This window comes from Euphorbia lathyris, chromosome 2 (assembly GCF_963576675.1).
Source record: "Euphorbia lathyris chromosome 2, ddEupLath1.1, whole genome shotgun sequence".
In the NCBI taxonomy this organism is placed as follows: domain Eukaryota; kingdom Viridiplantae; phylum Streptophyta; class Magnoliopsida; order Malpighiales; family Euphorbiaceae; genus Euphorbia; species Euphorbia lathyris.
Window position 1 is genome coordinate 17,798,396 of NC_088911.1, and position 20,384 is coordinate 17,818,779.

Sequence of the window (20,384 nt, forward strand, 5' to 3'; positions counted from 1 at the left end):
ATCGTTATGGATGAACTAATGAGTTCATTTCAAGATGGTATACCATGGTGCATGTTGTTTGCAGATGATATTGTGGTGGTTGATGAGACGAAAATAGGCGTGGAGAGGAAGTTGGAAGTATGGAGACAAACTTTGAAATCTAGAGGCTTTAAGTTGAGCCGAAGTAAGACAGAATATTTGGAGTGTAAGTTTAGCAACAATAGGAGTAGGAAGGCAGAGACAATTACCCTGGATAGGAGAGTTGTCCAAGGCTCAGACTGCTTCCAATATTTAGGGTCTATTATCCAAACGAATGGAGAAGTAGATGGTGATGTTGCTCATAGGATTAAATCTGATTGGTCGAAGTGGAAGAGTGCTACAGGTTTCTTTTGTGACCCCGACATGCCTAATAGATTGAAAGGAAAATTCTACCGCACGACAATTAGACATGCATTGTTATATGGTACAGAGTGTTGGGCAATGAAACACTGTCACATTCATAAGATGTCGGTAACGAAGATTCATATGTTGAGATGGATGTGTGGATATACGAGAAAGGATCGGGTGAGTAATGAAATAATTAGAACAAAAGTAGAGGTTACATCTATTGAGAATAAAATGAGGGAAAACCAACTAAGGTGGTTTAACCATGTAAGGCGAAAAGCGTTTAATGCACTGGTTAGGAGGACCGAAGAATGGCAAATGTATGTATGATGTGAGGTAGGGGAAGACCTAAGCAAACTTGAAAGGGGATGATTGAGAGTGATATGAATATGATAGTGGATAGGACGGGATGGAGAGAGAGAATTTATATCTCTGATACGACTTGATTTCACGGTTTTATATGATGGTTCATGTTAGCCGACCCCGAATCATTTTGGGACTACGGCTTTGTTGTTGTTGTTGTAGTGATGTAAATTATAATTTTTATATTTCGAAATATTTTGACAATAAAACTCATTGGTAATTTAAAGTGGCATAAAGTTTGTACAACTTTCATTGAATATTACACTTTCCATACACTCTTGAGTTCTGAATGCTGAATTCCAACATTAAAAAGAACACATGAATTAATTTACAAAACCAGTACAAAAGAGAGCAACAAGAAAACACAAAAGGTACATGCAACATGAGGAAAATGGAGTACCTACATCATTTACACTAGCTAGAGCAAACAACTTAATGCCACATCAGTACCACGTGTCAAAACCCTACTGCTAGATCGATAAATTTCGAAATTTCTGGGAAAAAAAATGGTTGATCTATGGTCCTAATTGGGGATAAATAATCGAAAAAACAATAAAATCAATTCAGATTTTGACAAAATGTAACCAGTTGTCGCCTGTGCATTCTAGTCAGCATTCCGACATTATAATGCCTCAGTGGTCGCCTGTGCATTTAACCCGGATCATCTGTGCATCTAAGTTCTAACCAGTTGCTTGTTTTCACGATTTGTGAAAACTCCATAACTTTTGAAGCAAACACATCAAACTATGACATTGAAACCTTTAGACCAACCAAGACCAAAACAAATATCTGTCTGGGCACTCAGCTGATGCAGCTAAGAAATGGAACTTTACTTGCATCTTCAGAGATAATGTGCGATCCATGGCCGACCCTAAGCTATAGGGCTGCTACTAATATTATGACCTATAAACTTTATTTCGTGACTTAAAAGTACTTAAACTTTACATTATTATAACTTCAAAGTTCAAATGAAGGAAAATGCATTTACAAAATTAACGAAATGATGACCTAAACAAGTTTGACACTTTTTTTTTTTTTATCCATGTCATGTCACCATAAGTTATGATTATATACAATTCCAGGTCATCTTTTTGTTAATTTTTTTAATGTATTTTCTTTGATGTAGACTCTAATGTTAGAATAATGTAAAAGTTCAAGAACTTTTATGCTACGAAACGAAGTTTAGCAGCCAGAATGTCAGCAACACTGTAATTCAAGGACCATGGATGTATTTTACCCGCATCTTCAATCCAATAAGTTGGCAAACTTTCCACTGAAAGTGCTAATAAACTTTCCATATTCAGAAGTGCTACTAATTGAAGTCATTGCCAAATAACATTTCCTGTAAAGTTAAGAAGCATAACCAAGTGAACAGTCTATTTTGTATTCATGTTAACCAGAAAGTAACAGTAACATAAATCTTTTTCCTTTCTATTCCTTTACATTTTGTGAAATTACCAGCCTAAACTATACCAATTTATTGAATGACCCCTGAACTATATAACACTAATAACATTATCACCCCTCAACTTCATTTCTTGACATGAACTTTAACATTAAAGTCTAACCCAACAAAAACCTGTAATAATGTTATTGTTGATTTGGACTTTAATATTACAGTAATGTAAAGTTTTAAGAGTTTTTATGTCAAGAAATGAAGGTTAGGGGCCATAATGTTAGTAGAAGTGTAGTTCAGGGGCCATGAATGTAATTTACCCCCAATGTATCCAGCAGAAAAAGAAAAGGAAGAGGAATATCATCAGAGACCAAGCATTTTCTCAAAGAAAGCCACTAATAAACTCACAAAAATAATCAGTGAATTACCATCAGAGATATTTCCCAAGAGGCAAACCTGATCGCATATGGGGCAGGTATCACTCCTTTCCATCCACTCTAGAATGCATGACAAGTGAAAATGATGTTCGCATTTGGTCAAAAATTTTGGATTCTCTGTATCATATTCTGCAAGTAGATGCAGACGGTTTCAACATCAAGTTTAAGCAGACACACACAAAATATCTCAGAAGAATATTATGAATCACAACATAATTTACAGACTCCTTCGCACCTTCGAGACAAATGGGACAGGCGTCCTCTTCTTCGAGTGCTGAAAATGTTTCCTCTAGTTTTGTTATCTCCGGCTTCTTTGGAGACTCTGGCAATGAACTTGCTGAAGTTTTGCAGTCTGGATCGTCAATAGACTCGCATGTTGCTGAAGTATCAAGAATTCCACCACTATCAGATTCAGAATCTGATGATCCAGAACATCCCAAAACCGCATCATACGGCAAGGGTGCAGGAGGAGACCTGAAAGTATCAGGCGTTGATCTATTAAGATTCAATTCAGCCAAGAGACCTGCACCACTTTGAGAAGTTAAGGAGTCATTCTCTTCCAAAGCTGGCGGGCACTGCAGAAAGTTCATTAAAAAAATAAAAAGTTATATATTGCTATTTGTTAGTGAAAATCAAAATGATTCTCCTGAGCTTCATTTCACAATAAAATTATAATTAACCATCTCAGAGGTTTCTACTTGCATAAAATTTTGATTCTTTGGTCAATACATCTATATCCTGCCACTAAAAGAAATATTGCATCTTAATCCACACCCAACAACTGCCGAGATGACACGTGCATGATAATTATAAAGGAAGGAAGCTGGCATGAGCTTAAGAACACAAACTTCTCTTTCTGAAAAATGAAACACCTTAATATGCTTTCTGAGTTCCGAGTGTAAATTCAAAATTAGAAAGCTTTTATTGACAATTAATGTCAATAGTGTTGCAGTTTCAAACACAACATGATTTACAAAGACAACCAGGCTGACACAATTATCATTTTTCTTGCATTTATATCATATATACGATTATATATATATATACATATAAAATGATTTTAGAGGGCGAGCCTTGGCGCAACGGTAAAACGTTGTTGCCGTGTGACCTGAGGTCACGGGTTCGAGTCTTAGGAGCGGCCTCTTGCCAATTAAATTGGCAAGGGAAGGCTTGCCCCCAATACACCCTTGTGGTGGGACCCCTCCCCGGACCCTCGCTCAGCGGGGACGCGTAATGCGACCGGGCCGCCCTTTTTATACATATAAAATGATTTTGACATGATAACCCGAATTGCCACCTCTTTATGTCATAATGTGTCATTCACTGAGTCAATACTTGTCTCATTATTGTGAAATATAAATATAAACTTATTACCATTTTCTTTTCTTCCAATCCAAATAAGATGTATTCAGCACTAAAGACTGCTACTTCCTTCATCCTATTGCCTTTTCTTTTTTACAATACAAGTAATGTGATTGATGCTAGAGTTTGGGACTTGACTTGATTCACCATCCTAGTGGCGATGAAATCTAAAATATATTGATACCCTGGAGCACAGAAAATAAAGCAAACAATATCTTGCTTCATACTTACCTCAGTAAATAATTTTCAGAAGATACATTCTAAAACCTGTCCTAGTCTTTAATGAATTACATAATCTTACTAAGAAGCCACCAGCTATATGATCCTAAAATTAATGGTTTGAAATAGACAAGACATTGGTAAACCATCTATGAACATCCATCTGAAATGTTACAATTCAAAACGCTCGAGTTTGTGAAAGAAAAACAAACTAAAATGACTTGTGACTTGAACATTAAGCTCTCCACCAATTCATTGCTTACCAATCCATAAATATAATCTAAAATCCTCAATCAGCCACGTCAAATTCTAAACTTTCTAAGACTTCATAAACAAAACAAAAATGAAACATTCAACATCCTTAGTTTAGCAGACTTAAGAAAATAACAAAGCTAAATCAGTTTTTCCCTATATTCCCACTGAGTGAGCTCCACCCTCCCTGAAAGTCCACATCCACTTCAATACAAGCAAGCAACCTTGATCACACAACATAAGCATCAGCATTCAGCCATCATTTGAAACATAGAATTAGATGCTCAAGCATAATGCAAAATCGTAGGAAGCATGCCGGTAGAGTCATGTACAAAGGAATTTACTCACATAATAATATACTGGTGTTCCATGTAGATGAGGCTTCCTAGAAGAACAACAGCAGCCTCCCATCCCCTGCAACTATTTCTGGTATTCAGTCAATGCCGGGAAGTTTTGTTGCATACTTTTGTCTGGCATCAAGTAAAAGTAAAAACAAAAATATGATTGATAAATGTTTCATAATCTTTCAATAACCGCATATGTTACAAGAATATGTACATATGCATAAGTAAACAATAATCGCCAGATTTGGAAACCATGAAGAGTAACCATAATTTGCAATTCAACAACAAACTAAAACTATACTCAAAACTCAGGTGGAGAGTAAAAGCTGAGGGGGTGAAAAATTCTGACACAAAAACAGGAATTACATGAATAACCCGATTGACATCACAGGATTGACACGATTATTTGCATTTAGATCATATAGAATCATATGGAACACACACACAGATATATATATATATATATATATATATATAACAAGAAATTGGAACCCCAGCCAGGCCCTGTCACAAACAATTGCTTTGGAATGGACGTAAGAATTATCATTTCCTATTGCAGAAACCAAATACCATCCAAATAAATGATTTCAATTCCCAAAAATTGAATAAACTACTTAGATAAGCTCAGCAGAATACAATCATACAACATGTATAGAATAGCAATTGACCCACACAAATGAATCGCAAAACTTAATACAAATACATCAAATAAGTTCGGTTAGAGCTGAAAATATTCCCGGTATCAACCAGAACGGATAAAAGCAAGCCATAAGACTGCAACAGAGTTCAATTAACAAGCAAATAAGACTAAACATATCGGAGATTACAGATAAAAGGAAAATACCAGTAATAGCAGCAAGAGGTTGAACCGATAGATTTGAAGTCGGAAAGCGAAGAGTGAATAAACCCTAATTTAAGAAATAGAAAGAAAGTAGTAGACGAAATTCCAATCGGTGAAAAGAGGGAGCTTTTTGGAATATAGTGATTGACCCTTTATACTGTGTATGAAGCATAGCATAGTACATGGCCTCCATTCATATCCTTCTCAATTCGGTTAATTTGGTATTGTGACTGTTGTCTGCACTTGTACGCCTTGGTTTTCCATTTCTTTCTTTTTTAACATTTATTCCCTTTCTTATGTAAATAGAATCGAAATGGGAGCCTTATGTGGATTTGGAAGAATCTTATGAATCTAATATTTTTAAATTAATCTTTAAAAAATAAATTTGAATTTTTTCAAAAAAAATAAAAATAAATTTGAATTATTTTTTTGTTTTAGTTAAACTAGAAAAATGTATTCTGAATTAATGTTAGAAAAAAATATTATAAAAAGAATAATATTAGAAAAATTATTGTTAGATGCAACTATTGAAGAAATTGTAATTAACAAATTAAGATTGATTTGATTAATAAAAATTTCTAATACTTAGAAAATGTTAATCCGCAATAAATTGTGATCCAAATGTAAAAAGTGGTAGATTTTGATACCTTCGAAAAAATAATCCTAGAGAATATCCTTTACATCTAGATTAATGTCACTTTTCTAATTAAGGTGACTCACAAAAGCCGTCCGCTTATAAAAAAAATAATATTTGCTGAAGATACTTATGGTACCATCCAACCACGTGGATCAATATCCACCGATCGTCAACAATGGGAAAAAAGGGAGCCTTTGATTATAGGAGGGGTACACAAAGGACAACTGCTACATAATAGAGTACACTGTCTGACTTTATAACAATCTAAAAGGTCTCAGGATCAACTAAATGTTGACACATAAACGTCTACTATATGGTAAGGTGCACAACCTCATGTCATAGCAATCCGAAGGTTTCAAGACCAATCGGAGATGACACTTGTACAATGAGTCTCACTTCTCAGTCAGTATGACACATTCTCAAAATTACAGAAGTCACTTCTTAGACTACTATATATTATATATAAAAGGTGAGCACATTGAAAGGTATATAAACATCACGGTTATCAATATTCATATTGTCTTCATCTTAAACATCGGAATGGTTTCACCGGACATCCATCCCTCTCTGACTAACGATGACTTCCTTTCAAGTTACTTGAAAAATTACTAGAAGGCATTGTTTTTTTATATAGTTCTGTTAATATAACTCAAGTTGTAAATTTAGTTAGGTTTAGATTTTTTTTGTTTAAAAATTTATATTTGCTAAAAAAAAATAATCGAAATGTAATCATTTTATATAATATAAGTGTGTCCACCTAGTTTTACATTGTATTAATAATTAAGAAAATATAAAGCAAGTACATAAAAATTGCAATCTTCCAATCAAATAATATAATTGATAAAATGGACAGCATGACCCTTTTATTTTGTCTATTTTAAAGTCATAATTAATTAGACATGTTAGGCTACCCACTCAATTAACGTGATCATAAGATTTGTCGACTTCTTTTAAAAAAAAAAAAATATATTAAACTAATAAAAATATCTCTTGTGCTCTTCTTTTTTAAATTATCAATTTGTAGAGATTCTTTCGAAAAAGATTATCATTCATTTGTAGAGAGCCTCCTCCATCAATAAGTTAAAGATGACATAAGCTCATACACTAAAATTATGTCCACTTGGACCAACCTCAACCAACGATAAATAATATCACTTATTCTAAACTTTTAAAAAAAATCACTTATTTTCTTAAAAAATAAAAAAAATCACTTATTATATACTTGTAAATATTCACTATTCATTTGTAATGTAATGACATTTAATTCGATGGCAACAAAGAGGCAACTTTCGGAATTACAGACAAATTCAATCTACTAAACTTAGTTCTGTCTTTGATACTTGTGCTTAGATGACTGCTGTAACATTCTGATCTAATACCATGTAGATATTGTCCGGTCTGACCAAAATCCAACATTTTGGGCCTCACGGCTTTAAAACGCGTCTACATATATTGGATTCATTCATTACTAATAAGCTTCAACCACTTCCTTTCCATTTCCGATGTGGGATTCAGTTCATTCCTACCCTCATCGCCATCCCTAGGGTCGCTCCTTGCTCAGATCTTCTATCCCGGCGCCACCCACTCTGGACCGGATCGTTACAACTACTCTTTTAACGGATCCTTAATATTGATATTATATGTTATACATAGAATATTCAGAATGATTTACGTGAGATAAATATTCAGAGCATGTAATATTCAGAAGTAATAAAAGCAGGGTAAGAGAAATAAGTTATTCAGCAGATTTATACTGATTTGGCTTTTTGCTTACGTCCAGCCCTCTAAATTCCGTGTTTTGAGCTTTAATCCACTAAAAAACTCTTTCACATATAGAACACAAACCTTTTACACAATAGACAGATCATAAAGTATCATCATTTAGTTACAATCATTCAGCTATCATTCTCTTGTTATTTTCCTATAACCAAATCAATAACAGAGCTTCTGGTTTTGCAATAGAAAAGATTTTAATATGTAAATCAAATTAACTAATCTCTCTCTATTTTGATTACACAAATATGGAATTGATGTGTATAGCTATTTGCTCTTTGTTTTTCACTTGTATGTTTTATCTCTTTTTCCGTGAAGATTAAGTGTAAAAAATGTGGCTTGAGGTTGACTTTTTATAAGTGAACCTTTCAAACTTGTCTGTTTGAAATGAAGAGAGTCATTGTGAATAAATGTTATGTCTTTTGTCTTACTTCTGACATCTGTGCCAAATCAGCCATTTAAGGAAAGTTTTTGTTCCTGAATTCAGGCTTTGTCGATCATTGAGACGTGCGTCCAATGATCGTCTTTTGACTTCTGGCTCCACAGTCTTACAGTCCATGTCTTTTCTTATTTGAGCGATGGAGAGAGATGTGTAACTAACAAAATCTTCCGTCTTTTGAGTTTTTAATATAAAATGAACGCATTGATTTGACATCTTGTCATGGGCTTCTGGTTCCAGCTTCTGGGTCTTGGAACAGTTTCGACTTGGATCTTTAATTCAATTTAGGCTTTAATTGCTTGTTGTTTTATGCTTCTAAAAATGTATTAACCATAAAACATACTCCCTCCGGTCCACAATAGAAGTCTTTCTAGAGAGTTTTTTTTGTTCCACAATACATGACATTTTGCTTAAATCTATGCACATTAATTTACTTTTACCAAATATACCCTTATTTAAGTTGACTTTTTATCTTGGGAATAGATAAAGTTACTAGTGGATGCAATTATTACAAGGGTAACAAAGTCTTTTACTTAAAATTAATTGCATTTCTTAATTAGTGTGCATTAACCTTAAAAGACTTCTATTGTGGACCGGAGGGAGTATTTAATTTAACTCTATTTTATATTTTAGGGATCTTATTCCTTATGTTGGGAAAAACATATATTCACAACATATATATTTATCCAAATAAGTAAACGGGTTTACGGGTTACCTCTTGTAGCGCAGATCCCGTTCTTGATTTGCAGCGGAAGGATTTCGGATCAATCACCCGATCTAGTATCACCGGTCAAGCCTTCAACCACGCCAATAGAATTGGGAGAGGAAGACAATTGGTTCACGAACTAAAGCGACGATGAATCCCAAAAATAGAGAGAGGGGCGGCGGCTTAGAGAAAAATAGGAGAGAAAAAAATTCTTTGGAGATCCTGTATCTCAAAACCTAATTTCCGACTCTCTTCTAATTCTCTTAAAATTATGATAGATTAGGGTTTCTATTTATACTGAATAAATAGATCACCTAACCCTAATTCTTATTGGGTTTGGGCCCGTTCCATTTCGGATGGGCCTAATTGGATCCATATCCAATTAATTCCAACATCTCCCACTCGCACGCAATGGAACTTATTCCAAACTTTCTCAATCTCGGTCTCTATCATACTCTTGCAAATAGTTCGTGCGACCGGCATACTATCGAGAGCTCTAGTGCTATATACTCGTTAGAACATATAGCTGCTCGATTTTCATGTAACAAACTTGGAACTATATACTCGTTAGAGATATATAGATCTTAGATTTGAACATCGTCGGTGGTGTATGCTTTTATCCTAGACTCCATATCATATCCACTGTAGTCTTCGGATCTCTACAGTACATCTATTTTTCACAAATATGCACATATGCATAAGTATCCGGACGGTGAAGAATAGAAACACTTAGATATGATTCAAATGGATGTCTTTCCCTCTTAACATTATTCTGTCCATTATAATTTGATTCGCTTATCCAGTCAGGGTCTCTTTGGTTGGTATTATCTCATCAACCTCGAGGTATCCCTTTCCAAGGTAGCTACATCAGACTAAACTTCTTAGAATAAGTCTAGGGTCTATAAGGATAAACAATAGTCAAGAAGTGCATCTTCATGACGTGAGTCTCACATTAGGAAAAGGCAAGATCAATCTACTTTTCCATCTCATGGTCGCTAAAGCACACATGGTATGGGTCATGTGTTATGGTGTTCAATTCTTTTTCTGAAGAAGAGCATGTTATTAACACCATACAAAAGCATAGGTCTATATGTGCCTGAACATCTAACTTTAGTTCACCACTTATGATGATCACTTCTGGCTATGACAGAAGGCTATAAGTTATCGCAAACTTGCCCTTTTAGATTACTTGTTAATCTTTTTCATGTATTTGTAACACATGTTATCTTGCGCCGTAATGGAAACACTTTTCCATGTCTATAGCAAGACGACTTCTATAATTGAACAAGCTCTCGAAATTGCTCAAAGACAGCCTCATCCTTCATTTATCATCACATTGATGAAATGGGGGAAACTGCTCATGTGTGTGAGCTACATTCTGTCTAAACATGCATTTTGAGTTCATAACAGCAAATATTTACAATTAAATACTCGCACTCGTGTATTGATGAAAATTCATAAAACCTTTATTAATAATTCATGTCTTACAAATAAAACAATGAAGAATGAGAAGTATACTTAGATCCTAAACAATCCTTGGGATCTAACATGTTTTACATAAACATCTCTCTTGACTGGTTTGGTGAGGGGATCTGCCACCATGTCATGAGTAGATATATACTTCATATTAACTTCTTTGCGTGCAATTAAGTCCCTGACAAAATGATACTTAATCTCTATGTGCTTTGATTTGCTGTGGAACCTCTGGTCCTTAGCGAAAGCTATAGCAGATTAACTGTCACTGTTAACTATGACTTGGGTTTGACAATTGGTTACATTCAAGTTGTTTAGGAACCGATTCAGCCAAACAGCCTCTTGAACTGCTGATGAATACGATACGTATTCAGCTTCCATGGTGGACAGGGCTACATAAGTTTGTTTCTTGCTACTCCAGGAAATCACGCCATTTCCTAGCAAGAACACATAGCCTGACGTGGACTTCCTTTCGTCCAAGTCTCCTGCCCAATCAGCATCTGTGTATCCTCTCAAATTTAGGTCTTTACCTTGATAGCATAGAGAATAATATGTTGTTCCTTTGAGGTAGCTCAGTATCCTCTTCACAGCTGCCCAATGTGCTAGTCATGGGTTGGACTGATATCTACTCACCATCCCAACGACATGACAGATATCAGGTCTTGTACACAACATGGCGTACATTAGACTACCTACGGCACTAGCATATGAAACTTTTTCCATCTTTTTCTTTTCGTTTGGATTCTTTGGACACATTTTGGTACTTAGGGTGATGTCCTTAGTCATCGGTCTATCTACAGGCCTACTTCCACGCATACTGAAATGATCAATGACTTTGTTAATATAAGTCTCTTGAGACAGTGCTAATAGGTTCTTTGATCGATCCCTTGAAATCTTAACCCCAAGTATGTATGCGGCTTCGCCCATATCTTTCATTTCAAAACTTGAGTTTAGCCAAGCTTTGATTTGGTTTACAAATTCTATGTCATTTCCTGCTATCAGTATGTCATCTACATACAAAGATAAAATGACAAAATTTCTACCCGACCATTTTGTGTAGACATAATGGTCCTCTTCAAGCATCTTGAAGCCATTCGAAAACATTTGATTGTGAAAACAAAGGTACCATTGCCTAGAGGACTGTTTAAGGCCATAAATTGACTTTTTCAATTTGCAGACCTTATGCTCGGAGCCTTTTACAATGAAGCCCTCTGGCTGTGACATATAGATCTCTTCGCTCAATTCTCCATTGAGAAAAGCAGTCTTAACATCCATCTGATGTAGCTCTAGGTGTAAACTTGCTACAATAGCTAAGATTAGTCTAATAGATGTAAACCTTACAACAGGTGAGAATGTCTCCTCGAAGTCTATTCCTTCATGTTGTGTATAGCCTTTAGCGACAAGGCGAGCTTTGTACCTTTCGATACTATTGTCAGCCCTTCGCTTCACTTTGAGAACCCATCTGCTCCTAACAGCTTTTCTACCCTTTGGCAAATCAACCAGTTCCCAAACATGGTTAGATCTCATAAAATGTAGTTCCTCTTACATTGCTATAGTCCATTTTGTTGGTCCCTAGTAATTAGTTCCAAAGAGGGGTTATGAACTAATATAACTTTTTCGCGTTTTAATTAAGCTGACTGGAAGTTATTTTGAGAGTTTGCTAACTCAGCTTTTGGTCAGCTTGGTGAGATGTGTTTTAAGACAGCTTTAGTCAGGTGTTGACTAAAGTTATTTTCTTGTAAGTTAGGAATTGACACTCTTGGAGGTCAGCTTCTAACTCAGCACAACTTATTTACTCAAGGTCAGCTTTGGCAATTTATATGGTAAGTAGATAAAGCAAACAACACATGCAATATGAGAGAGAGTTTAGAGATTACTCAGTATCACTTATCCTGGTTCGGCCTCTCTGCCTACGTCTAGTCCCCAGAGTCCTCCAGGCTTTTTGAATCCAATACTGAGCTCTTTAACGATAGAGCACAAACCAATTACAAGGCAGTTGAATATGCAAGAGTACCTTCCTCTATTCGTCTACTCAACTCCTACTAAGTGCTACAACCTAGCACCTAGATTTCTCTACCACTGAATGCTTACAATCAAGCACTTAGCTTAACACTCTCAATATTCCTATTGATCACAGACTTGTTCTTTTTCAACTAAAGAACACTTTAGATGATTACAAAACAATCAATCTGCATTTACACAGAGAATAGAAAAGTTGGTGTAAGATCTTTTTGTATTTGAGTGCTTTCAAGATTTTCTCTCTTTGTATTTTTCTCTTGATGCTTCGGTGTTTATCCAAGGTTCTTCATTGTCCTTTTATAGAAGGAAAACTGCAGATTTGGACCATTTGAATTGTTGTTACCGTTAACACCAAAACGGCTCTTTTGGGGGACAAATTTTGGTCAGCTTCAGTCTGTTCTGCCATTCCCTTCCTCTGTTTTCTTCAGGCGTCAGGTTTTGTCTTATTACACCAGACTTGTCTTTTTGCGCCAGTTGTCTTTTACCAATAATCCAATGTCCCATGTTTCTTGGAATTAGTCTTTTGTGTGTCTTCGAGGTTCCAATTATTGGTGCAGAGGATTGGCAGACTTTGTCTTGTAGTGAACGGATCCTTCATGATGTCCTGACTGTCACTCAGCTTTATTTGTTATCTTCGGATGTTCAACTTCTAAGCTGAGTTCCTACTTGGTCAGCTCCATTCTGTTTAAACGCTTCTGAAGAAGTCTCCAAATTTAGTTAGCTTCATTTTGCTTCTGAGTTCTACTTCACTCAGCTTCATTTTTGTCATGCTGAGTTCCGTTCTACTCAGCTTTGCTTGTGCTGACTTTTGTCCTGTTTTTACTTTATATATATTTTTGCACTCAATATTGAACAAACACATTAGTAAAATTAAATCAAAGCATTTAAATTTAATTGCCTCTTAATCATGGATGATTTTGTCAAATCAAAATCTTGTGGAAATGTGTTTCAACAAACTCCCCCATTTTGATGTTGGCAAAATACATAATTATGGAACTCAGTTATAAGTTACCCCATGATTGATATTTTTGAAATGACTCCCCCGTAAGGGTTGCACATATTGTCTTAAACTTTCCAAGGTTTTTTAAGACACTTGTGTATGCTGACTTAGATTTAATGTTGGATTTTTCAAGATCTGATCTTTTTGAATTTTAAGCCAGCTTTCAAAAATATTAGAAGTATGTTGTTACTCAGTTTATTACCTAAGTGTTTTAGAGTTAATGTATACTGAGTAATTTTTTACTTCTTACTTTGTTTGTTCAATTTTATCGACCGATTTGAGGAAATTGTACTTGACATAGATTTAAGCACAAAGATAAAGCCAACCAGGACATATAAATGTTTCTATGCAAGTTCTAAACAAACAACATTTACTTAGACTAGACTACATCTAGTTCTACTTCTTCTTCTTCTGAGCTTGGTGGTCAGCATGAGCAATTCCTTTGCCTTTCTCTTTACTTCCAGAAACATTACCAGCAGGCTGAGTTCCTCATTGACTAGTCTCCCCCGTTTTGCCATCATCTGGCTTATAAAGGAAGGTTTCATTCCGAGCAGCAGTGGAGAGATAATGAGAGTAGCGCTGAAGCTTCTTAGTGCTTTCACCCAAACCATCAATTACTGGTACACTATCGTCCTGGACATGCCTAGGAACCCGAAGGGAGCTGCTGATCATGCTAAGGAGGCATTCATGGGATTTGCTCAACCAGGTGAGCGAGCTGGTGATCTGACCAAAAGACTGATGGTACAGTTTTAGCATGGCTTTCATAATGGCTTGGGAAAAACTCAAAAGGTCACTGTTGGAGACTAGATCAACATCCATCTGTGCCTTTGTTGATGTTGAGTATGCTTACTGCTTCACTTAGCTGGTCAATTATATACTGAGAGGTGGAGGATACTAAGTCACGTGTACAGGTCAGCTCAGCATGAAGCTTGGTAAAGCAGGCTTGAAGTTCGGCAGAGGTTGCAGACTCAGCATTGCCGGGTGCGCTCGATTTGGTCAGTTTTCAGTTAACTTGGTAAAATGTCCTTGAAGTTCAGTAGAAGTGGCATACCCAGGATTGACTGTCGTCAGCTGTTGAATTTTGCCTTCAAGCGAATTCATATGGTTCGCCATTGTGAGCACCAATTCGGTCAGTTTTGCGATTTGATCTTGATTGGGTTGCCGGGTTTGAACCGTAGTTATGATACTGATCAGATCCTTCAATCCTCGGAGTTCATTGAGAAGCTGAGTGATACCTGACAATTGTGAGGACTCAGCTTGAGTAGATTGATTAGCATTAGCTTGAGGAAGGTTCAAATCTTGAAGCAAGGACTGAGCAGAAGCAATGATACGGCGTCCTGACTCAGTAGCATTCAGGTACGTGAATTGAGCAGCATGAGACTCAGTAGCTGGTATTGAGCTTGATGGTGGTGGAGGAGTTGGCTCTCTGCCAGATTGAGTACCTTGATTGGTACCTAGACTTTGATTGATTACATGAGCTGAGTCATCAACATGCTGAGTTGGAGGTGGAGTTTGATTAGGCATGTTGACCTGCTCATCTTGAATGGGTGAAGTTGAGGCAGGATTTGATCCATCGTGATCAGCCTGGATTGGATTGTCAGGGGTTTTGGCTTGTTCCTCATCCTGAGTAACAGAGGCTTGCTTTTGTACAGTATCTGCTGGAGGTGACTCAGTCTCAGCATCATTCGAGAAGTACTGGAACTGGATTTTGGAGAGGTCAGTCTCAAGCTCATCAATAGGAAAGTCATCCATAAGATCAATTTGCTTTTGCGCCTTCTTTTTAAGTCTTCGTCGTGTCGGAGCTTGTGGGGATGAAGGGTCAGCTGGAATACCTTCACTGGACTCAGTAGTAACTGTCTCCTCTTCTACATATGGATTTTCAAGTTGCTCAGCATGATCCTCAACAGCAACATTTTCATCTCCTTCAACTCTTTGTTCAGCCTCATCCTGAGGTTGCTCAACATTAGTCTGCTCAGTTTGTTGCTCAGTTTCTTTCTCAGCTTCCTGCTCTTGTTCAGCTCTTTGCTCAGTTTCTTCCTTAGTTTCCTTTTCTAGGTCAGTTCCATGACCTTGGGAGGATACAACCCAATCTATCAGATCAGATTCAACTAGTTTTAAGGAATTAATCTTCTTTTTTTTCATCAAAGGGGATTCTGGAGTTTCCTCTTCTTCATCTTCAGGCCCTTCTGGCCTCTTTCTCTTTTTTGCTGACTCAGCTTTTTCCTTAGCTTTGTCAGCTTTAGCTCTTTCTTGAGATATGAGTCTTACCTTCTTTGGGACAGCATGAATAACTTTAGAGCAAGTTTTAAAAGCCTTCCTCTTCTTCTTCTTCTGCTCAGGCTGAGCTATCTTAGGAGACTCAGCATGAGCCTCCACTTCTTTTTCAGGTTCATGTTCAAGCTCAACTTCTAGTTGCTCAGCTTCTTCATCTTCTTCACCATCTCTAACATCTTCATACCCTTTTAAAGGTTGATTGTACAACAATCCATCCAGCAGAACTGCAGTGATTTCACTCCCCAAGCTACTTGTTTCATTTATCATCTCGATCTGCTTGTCTTCGAGAATTTTTATGATTAGAGACCCCAAACGGAGTTTCTTACCACCTCGTTGAAGAGCTCCAACTAGGAAGACGGGGAGATTGAGCGGAGTGTAGGTCAGCATGTGTCATATGAAGCACTGCTCAAAGTTAGAGGCGGATGAAGCTGAGCTGAGTTTGGGGAAGATAAAGTTGGTCAGCATGTAATGGACCATCTTTTGTTCTTTCCCCATACAGGTGCTGGGTATTTCACCTTTATGGTCCTTGGGTTTACAGAACCCCTTGATCTTCTCAGCCGTGTCTTTTGGCACTTTCTCCTTTGTTGTTCTAAACTCAATTCCTTCTTCTGGTAAATCTAGTAAGGTGGCTAGATAGGCAGGGGTTACGATGATTTTCTGACCTTTAACTGAGGTTTCCAAATAATCAGAGTCATCTTCATCAACATGTAGATTCGAATAGAATTCTCGTACTAACCTAGGATAGGTTGTTCTTGAGAGAGAGAAGAGACCAGTCCACTTGTTCTTCTCGATCCAGTCATAAAATGGTTTCTCAGAGGTGACGAATCCTGGAGAGAACCATCTGCATTTTAGAACCTCCAGATTGTTGACCTTTTTGTGTAGTTTGATCATTTTTCTTTCTATTTGCGTCGAAGGACCCGTGGGGTCAGTCTGAGTGGGTTTGCCAGAGGTTTGGCCAAGTTGAGTAGTGAGGTTAGGGATTTTGTCTTTGCCGGAAGCCATTGTTGAAGGTTTTGAGGTTTTAGGGAGAGAAGAGTTTGATTTCAGAAAATCGTAGGTGTAAAGAGTAATGAGTAGGGATCCTTCCACTTTTTATATAGATTTATAGCGGCCCTATTCATTTAGCTAGCCGTTTTGCCTAGGGACATTCAATCGACAAAGATACTGTCATTTATGACATCTTCGGCGCATGGGATTTGTCATTAATGTGCGTCTTTCCAAGGTGCCAGAGGTTACACGTGTAGGTATTTATTTTACGCGAGTGGGTTTCCTTTTGGTTTCACTGGAATTCAAAGCTTTCGTGATGTTGAGTGCCTAGTTTTTGTAAACATGATTTTTTCTATCTCTAAGTAACTCAACATACGTTTGATCACTCAGTATGTGCATCTACTCAGCATAAGGTGATTACTCAATATGTTTATCTACTCAGCACATAATCATTTGTATCTACTCAGTATAATCATGCAATGTATATGTTCACTCAACATAGGGTGATCATTTTAAACTTGGTGAGTAGAAGTTTCTCATTGTTAATTTACTCAGCATGACATTTATACAAACATTCAACATTCAACATAGCAATCACTCAATCATTCAATTATACAGTTTTATTTAGAGTGGATTTGACATACCGATGGCTTCCCTTAGTGTATGGAATTGTTCTCGTGCCAAGGGCTTAGTGAAGATATCTGCAAGTTGTTCATTTGTTGGCACATAGGTCAGCTTGATCTCATCTTTTAGTACGTGATTTCTGATGAAGTGATGTCTTATGCTAACATGCTTCATCCTGTTGTGTTGGACTGGATTCTTAGATAAATCAATGGCACTTTTGTTGTCACATTTGATCTCTATTGTCTTTGTTTTGACTCCATAATCCTCAAGTTGTTGCTTTATCCATAGGACTTGTGCAACACAGCTTCCAGCAGCCACGTACTCAGCTTCGGTTGTGGACAGGGCTACGGATGATTGCTTCTTGCTGAACCAAGATACTAGACAGCTTCCAAGGAAATGACATCCTCCCGAAGTACTCTTCCGTTCTAGCTTATCTCGTCCATAGTCAGCATCAGTATATCCAATGAGTGTGAAGTCATTTGAAGTTGGATACCATAGACCTGCATCAACTGAGCTTTGCAAGTATCTAAAAATTCTTTTTACAGCAGTTAGATGAGATTCCCTGGGGTCAGCTTGATATCTAGCACAATAGCATATTGAGTACTGAATATCAGGTCTACTAGCTGTGAGATAGAGTAAATAACCTATCATACCTCGATAGAGTTTACTATCAACTGACTTACTCTTCTCATCCTTGCCTAGGACAGTATCAGTACCCATGGGGGTTGATATTGGTTTGCAATCTACCATGCTGAATTTCCTTAACATTTCATTGGTGTACTTAGACTGACTTATAAAGATGTCATTCTTACCTTGCTTGATTTGAAGTCCAAGGAAGAAGTTGAGTTCACCCATCATCGACATTTCAAACTCAGTTTGTATCTGTTGGCTAAATTCTTTGCACAAAGACTCGTCAGTAGCACCAAATATTATATCATCTACATATATTTGTGCAAGTAGGGTATGTTTACCCTTTTTCTTAATGAACAAGGTTGTGTCAGCTTTTCCCCTGACATAGTTCCTGGTCAGCAGGAAATTGGTCAACCTCTCGTACCAAGCTCTTGGAGCTTGCTTTAGACCGTACAAGGCCTTTTTGAGTTTATAAACATGGTTTGGAAATTTTGAATCTTCAAACCCAGGAGGTTGATTAACATATACCTCTTCGTTTATAAGGCCATTAAGAAATGCACTTTTTACGTCCATTTGGTATAGTTTAAAATTCATGAAACTAGCATAAGCACACAATATACGTATAGCTTCTAGCCTAGCAACAGGTGCGAATGTTTCTCCATAGTCTATACCTTCTTGCTGACTATAGCCTTGGGCTACAAGTCGAGCTTTGTTTCTAATCACATTTCCATGCTCATCTAGTTTATTTCTAAAGACCCATTTGGTTCCTATGGGCTTTTGATTCCTAGGTCTAGGTACTAGATTCCATACCTCATTTCTGGTGAATTGGTCAAGTTCTTCTTGCATGGAATTTATCCAATATTCATCTTGCTCAGCATCAGCAAAATTCTTTGGCTCAAGCATTGAGACGAAGGCAACATTGCTAAGGTATTTTCTGAGATGATCTCTGGTCATCAACTTGTTGTTGGCAGCATCAAGAATGGCCTGTTTTGTATGCCCTCTTGGGATCTTTATTTCCTTGGGCAATGTTGAGTCGTTTAGAAGAGGTGTTTCTACAATATCTACAGGAATAGATTGGTCAGCAAATGATATTTCCATTTCTTACTTACCTTGGGTCAGCTTCTGTATAGATGACACAGAGGCTTCTAGTTGATCAGCGGAAGCTGTTTGGTTCATCTTCTTCAAGCTGAGCTGACTTACCTGTAGGGTCAGTCTCATCGAACTCAATATGTACAGACTCTTCTACAACCTGAGTTCTTTTATTAAACACTCTATATGCTTTACTGTTTGTTGAGTACCCTAAAAAGATCGCTTCGTCAGCTTTAGCATCAAATTTTGCGAGGTTGTCTTTTGTATTGGGTATAAAACATTTACACCCAAAGGCACGAAAGTATCCAATGTTGGGCTTTCGTCCTTTCCAAAGCTCATATGGGGTTTTCTTAAGTATAGGTCTAACTAGAGCCCTATTCAGTATGTAACATGCCGTGTGAACAACTTCACCCCAGAAGTACTTTGGAAGCCTATTTTCACTCAGCATTGTCCTAGCTATTTCGACAATAGTTCTATTTTTCCTTTCAACGACCCCATTTTGTTGAGGTGTTCTAGGAGCGGAGAAGTTGTGGCCAGTACCATTGGTTTCACAGAATTCATCAAACTGTTGGTTTTTGAATTCTCCACTATTGTCGCTTCTAATGTGAGCTACTCTTAGGTCTTTGTCATTTTCAAGCTTTTTAATCAGTGTGGTAAACATCTCAAAAGTTTCATCCTTGCTACTCAGTAAGATGATCCAAGTGTACCGAGAGAAATCATCTACAATAACCAAGAAAAATTTCTTACCTCCCAAGCTGAGTGGCTGGATAGGTCCGAAAAGATCCAAGTGTAGTAATTCCAATGGTCTTTTGGTTGAGACAATGTTTTTGCTATGAAATGACTTTTTAGTTTGTTTGCCTTGCTGACAAGCTTTACACAGTTGATCTTTTTCAAACTTTAATTTGGGTAATCCCTCAACTAATTGCTTTCTAGCTAATTTGGCAAGAAGGTCCATGCTGACATGCCCAAGTCTTCTATGCCATAGCCAGGAGTTGTCCTCTTTAGACACTAAGCATATGTTTTTAGAGAACTGTTTTTCTAAGTTTAACATGTATACATTTTCTACACGAGGGGCAGTTCAAATCAATTCATTTGTATTTCCCTCGAGTATTTGACACTTAGTATCATCAAATACAACCTTTCTGCCGCTCTTGCA

The 20,384-nt window shown here is 37.0% G+C and overlaps 1 protein-coding gene across 2 annotated transcripts; it reads right to left on the minus strand.

Annotated features, from left to right (window-relative positions):
* Positions 1 to 946: 946 nt before the first annotated feature.
* On the minus strand, positions 947 to 5,849 carry LOC136217013 (probable E3 ubiquitin-protein ligase RHB1A). 2 transcript variants are annotated; one of them, XM_066003578.1, is made up of 5 exons: positions 5,581 to 5,849; positions 4,741 to 4,862; positions 2,795 to 3,134; positions 2,551 to 2,688; positions 947 to 2,068 (listed from the first exon to the last, which is right to left on the minus strand). In XM_066003578.1, the coding sequence occupies exons 2-5, from the start codon at positions 4,801 to 4,803 to the stop codon at positions 2,049 to 2,051; spliced, it is 561 nt and encodes a 186-aa protein (XP_065859650.1). In that variant the 5' UTR covers positions 4,804 to 4,862; positions 5,581 to 5,849; the 3' UTR covers positions 947 to 2,048. The 2 variants fall into 2 exon arrangements, with proteins under 2 accessions (XP_065859650.1, XP_065859651.1); XM_066003579.1 differs by having other exon boundaries at positions 2,579 to 2,688; positions 5,581 to 5,848.
* Between the last annotated feature and the right edge of the window lie 14,535 nt (positions 5,850 to 20,384).

Coding starts and splice junctions, on each gene's coding strand:
- LOC136217013 (XM_066003578.1), bottom strand. CDS start 4,803: ATGGGAGGCTGCTGTTGTTCTTCTAGGAAGCCTCATCTACATGGAACA. Junction 3,135..4,740: donor GAACACCAGTATATTATTAT/GTGAGTAAATTC, acceptor AACTTTCTGCAG/TGCCCGCCAGCTTTGGAAGA. Junction 2,689..2,794: donor CTGTCCCATTTGTCTCGAAG/GTGCGAAGGAGT, acceptor ATCTACTTGCAG/AATATGATACAGAGAATCCA.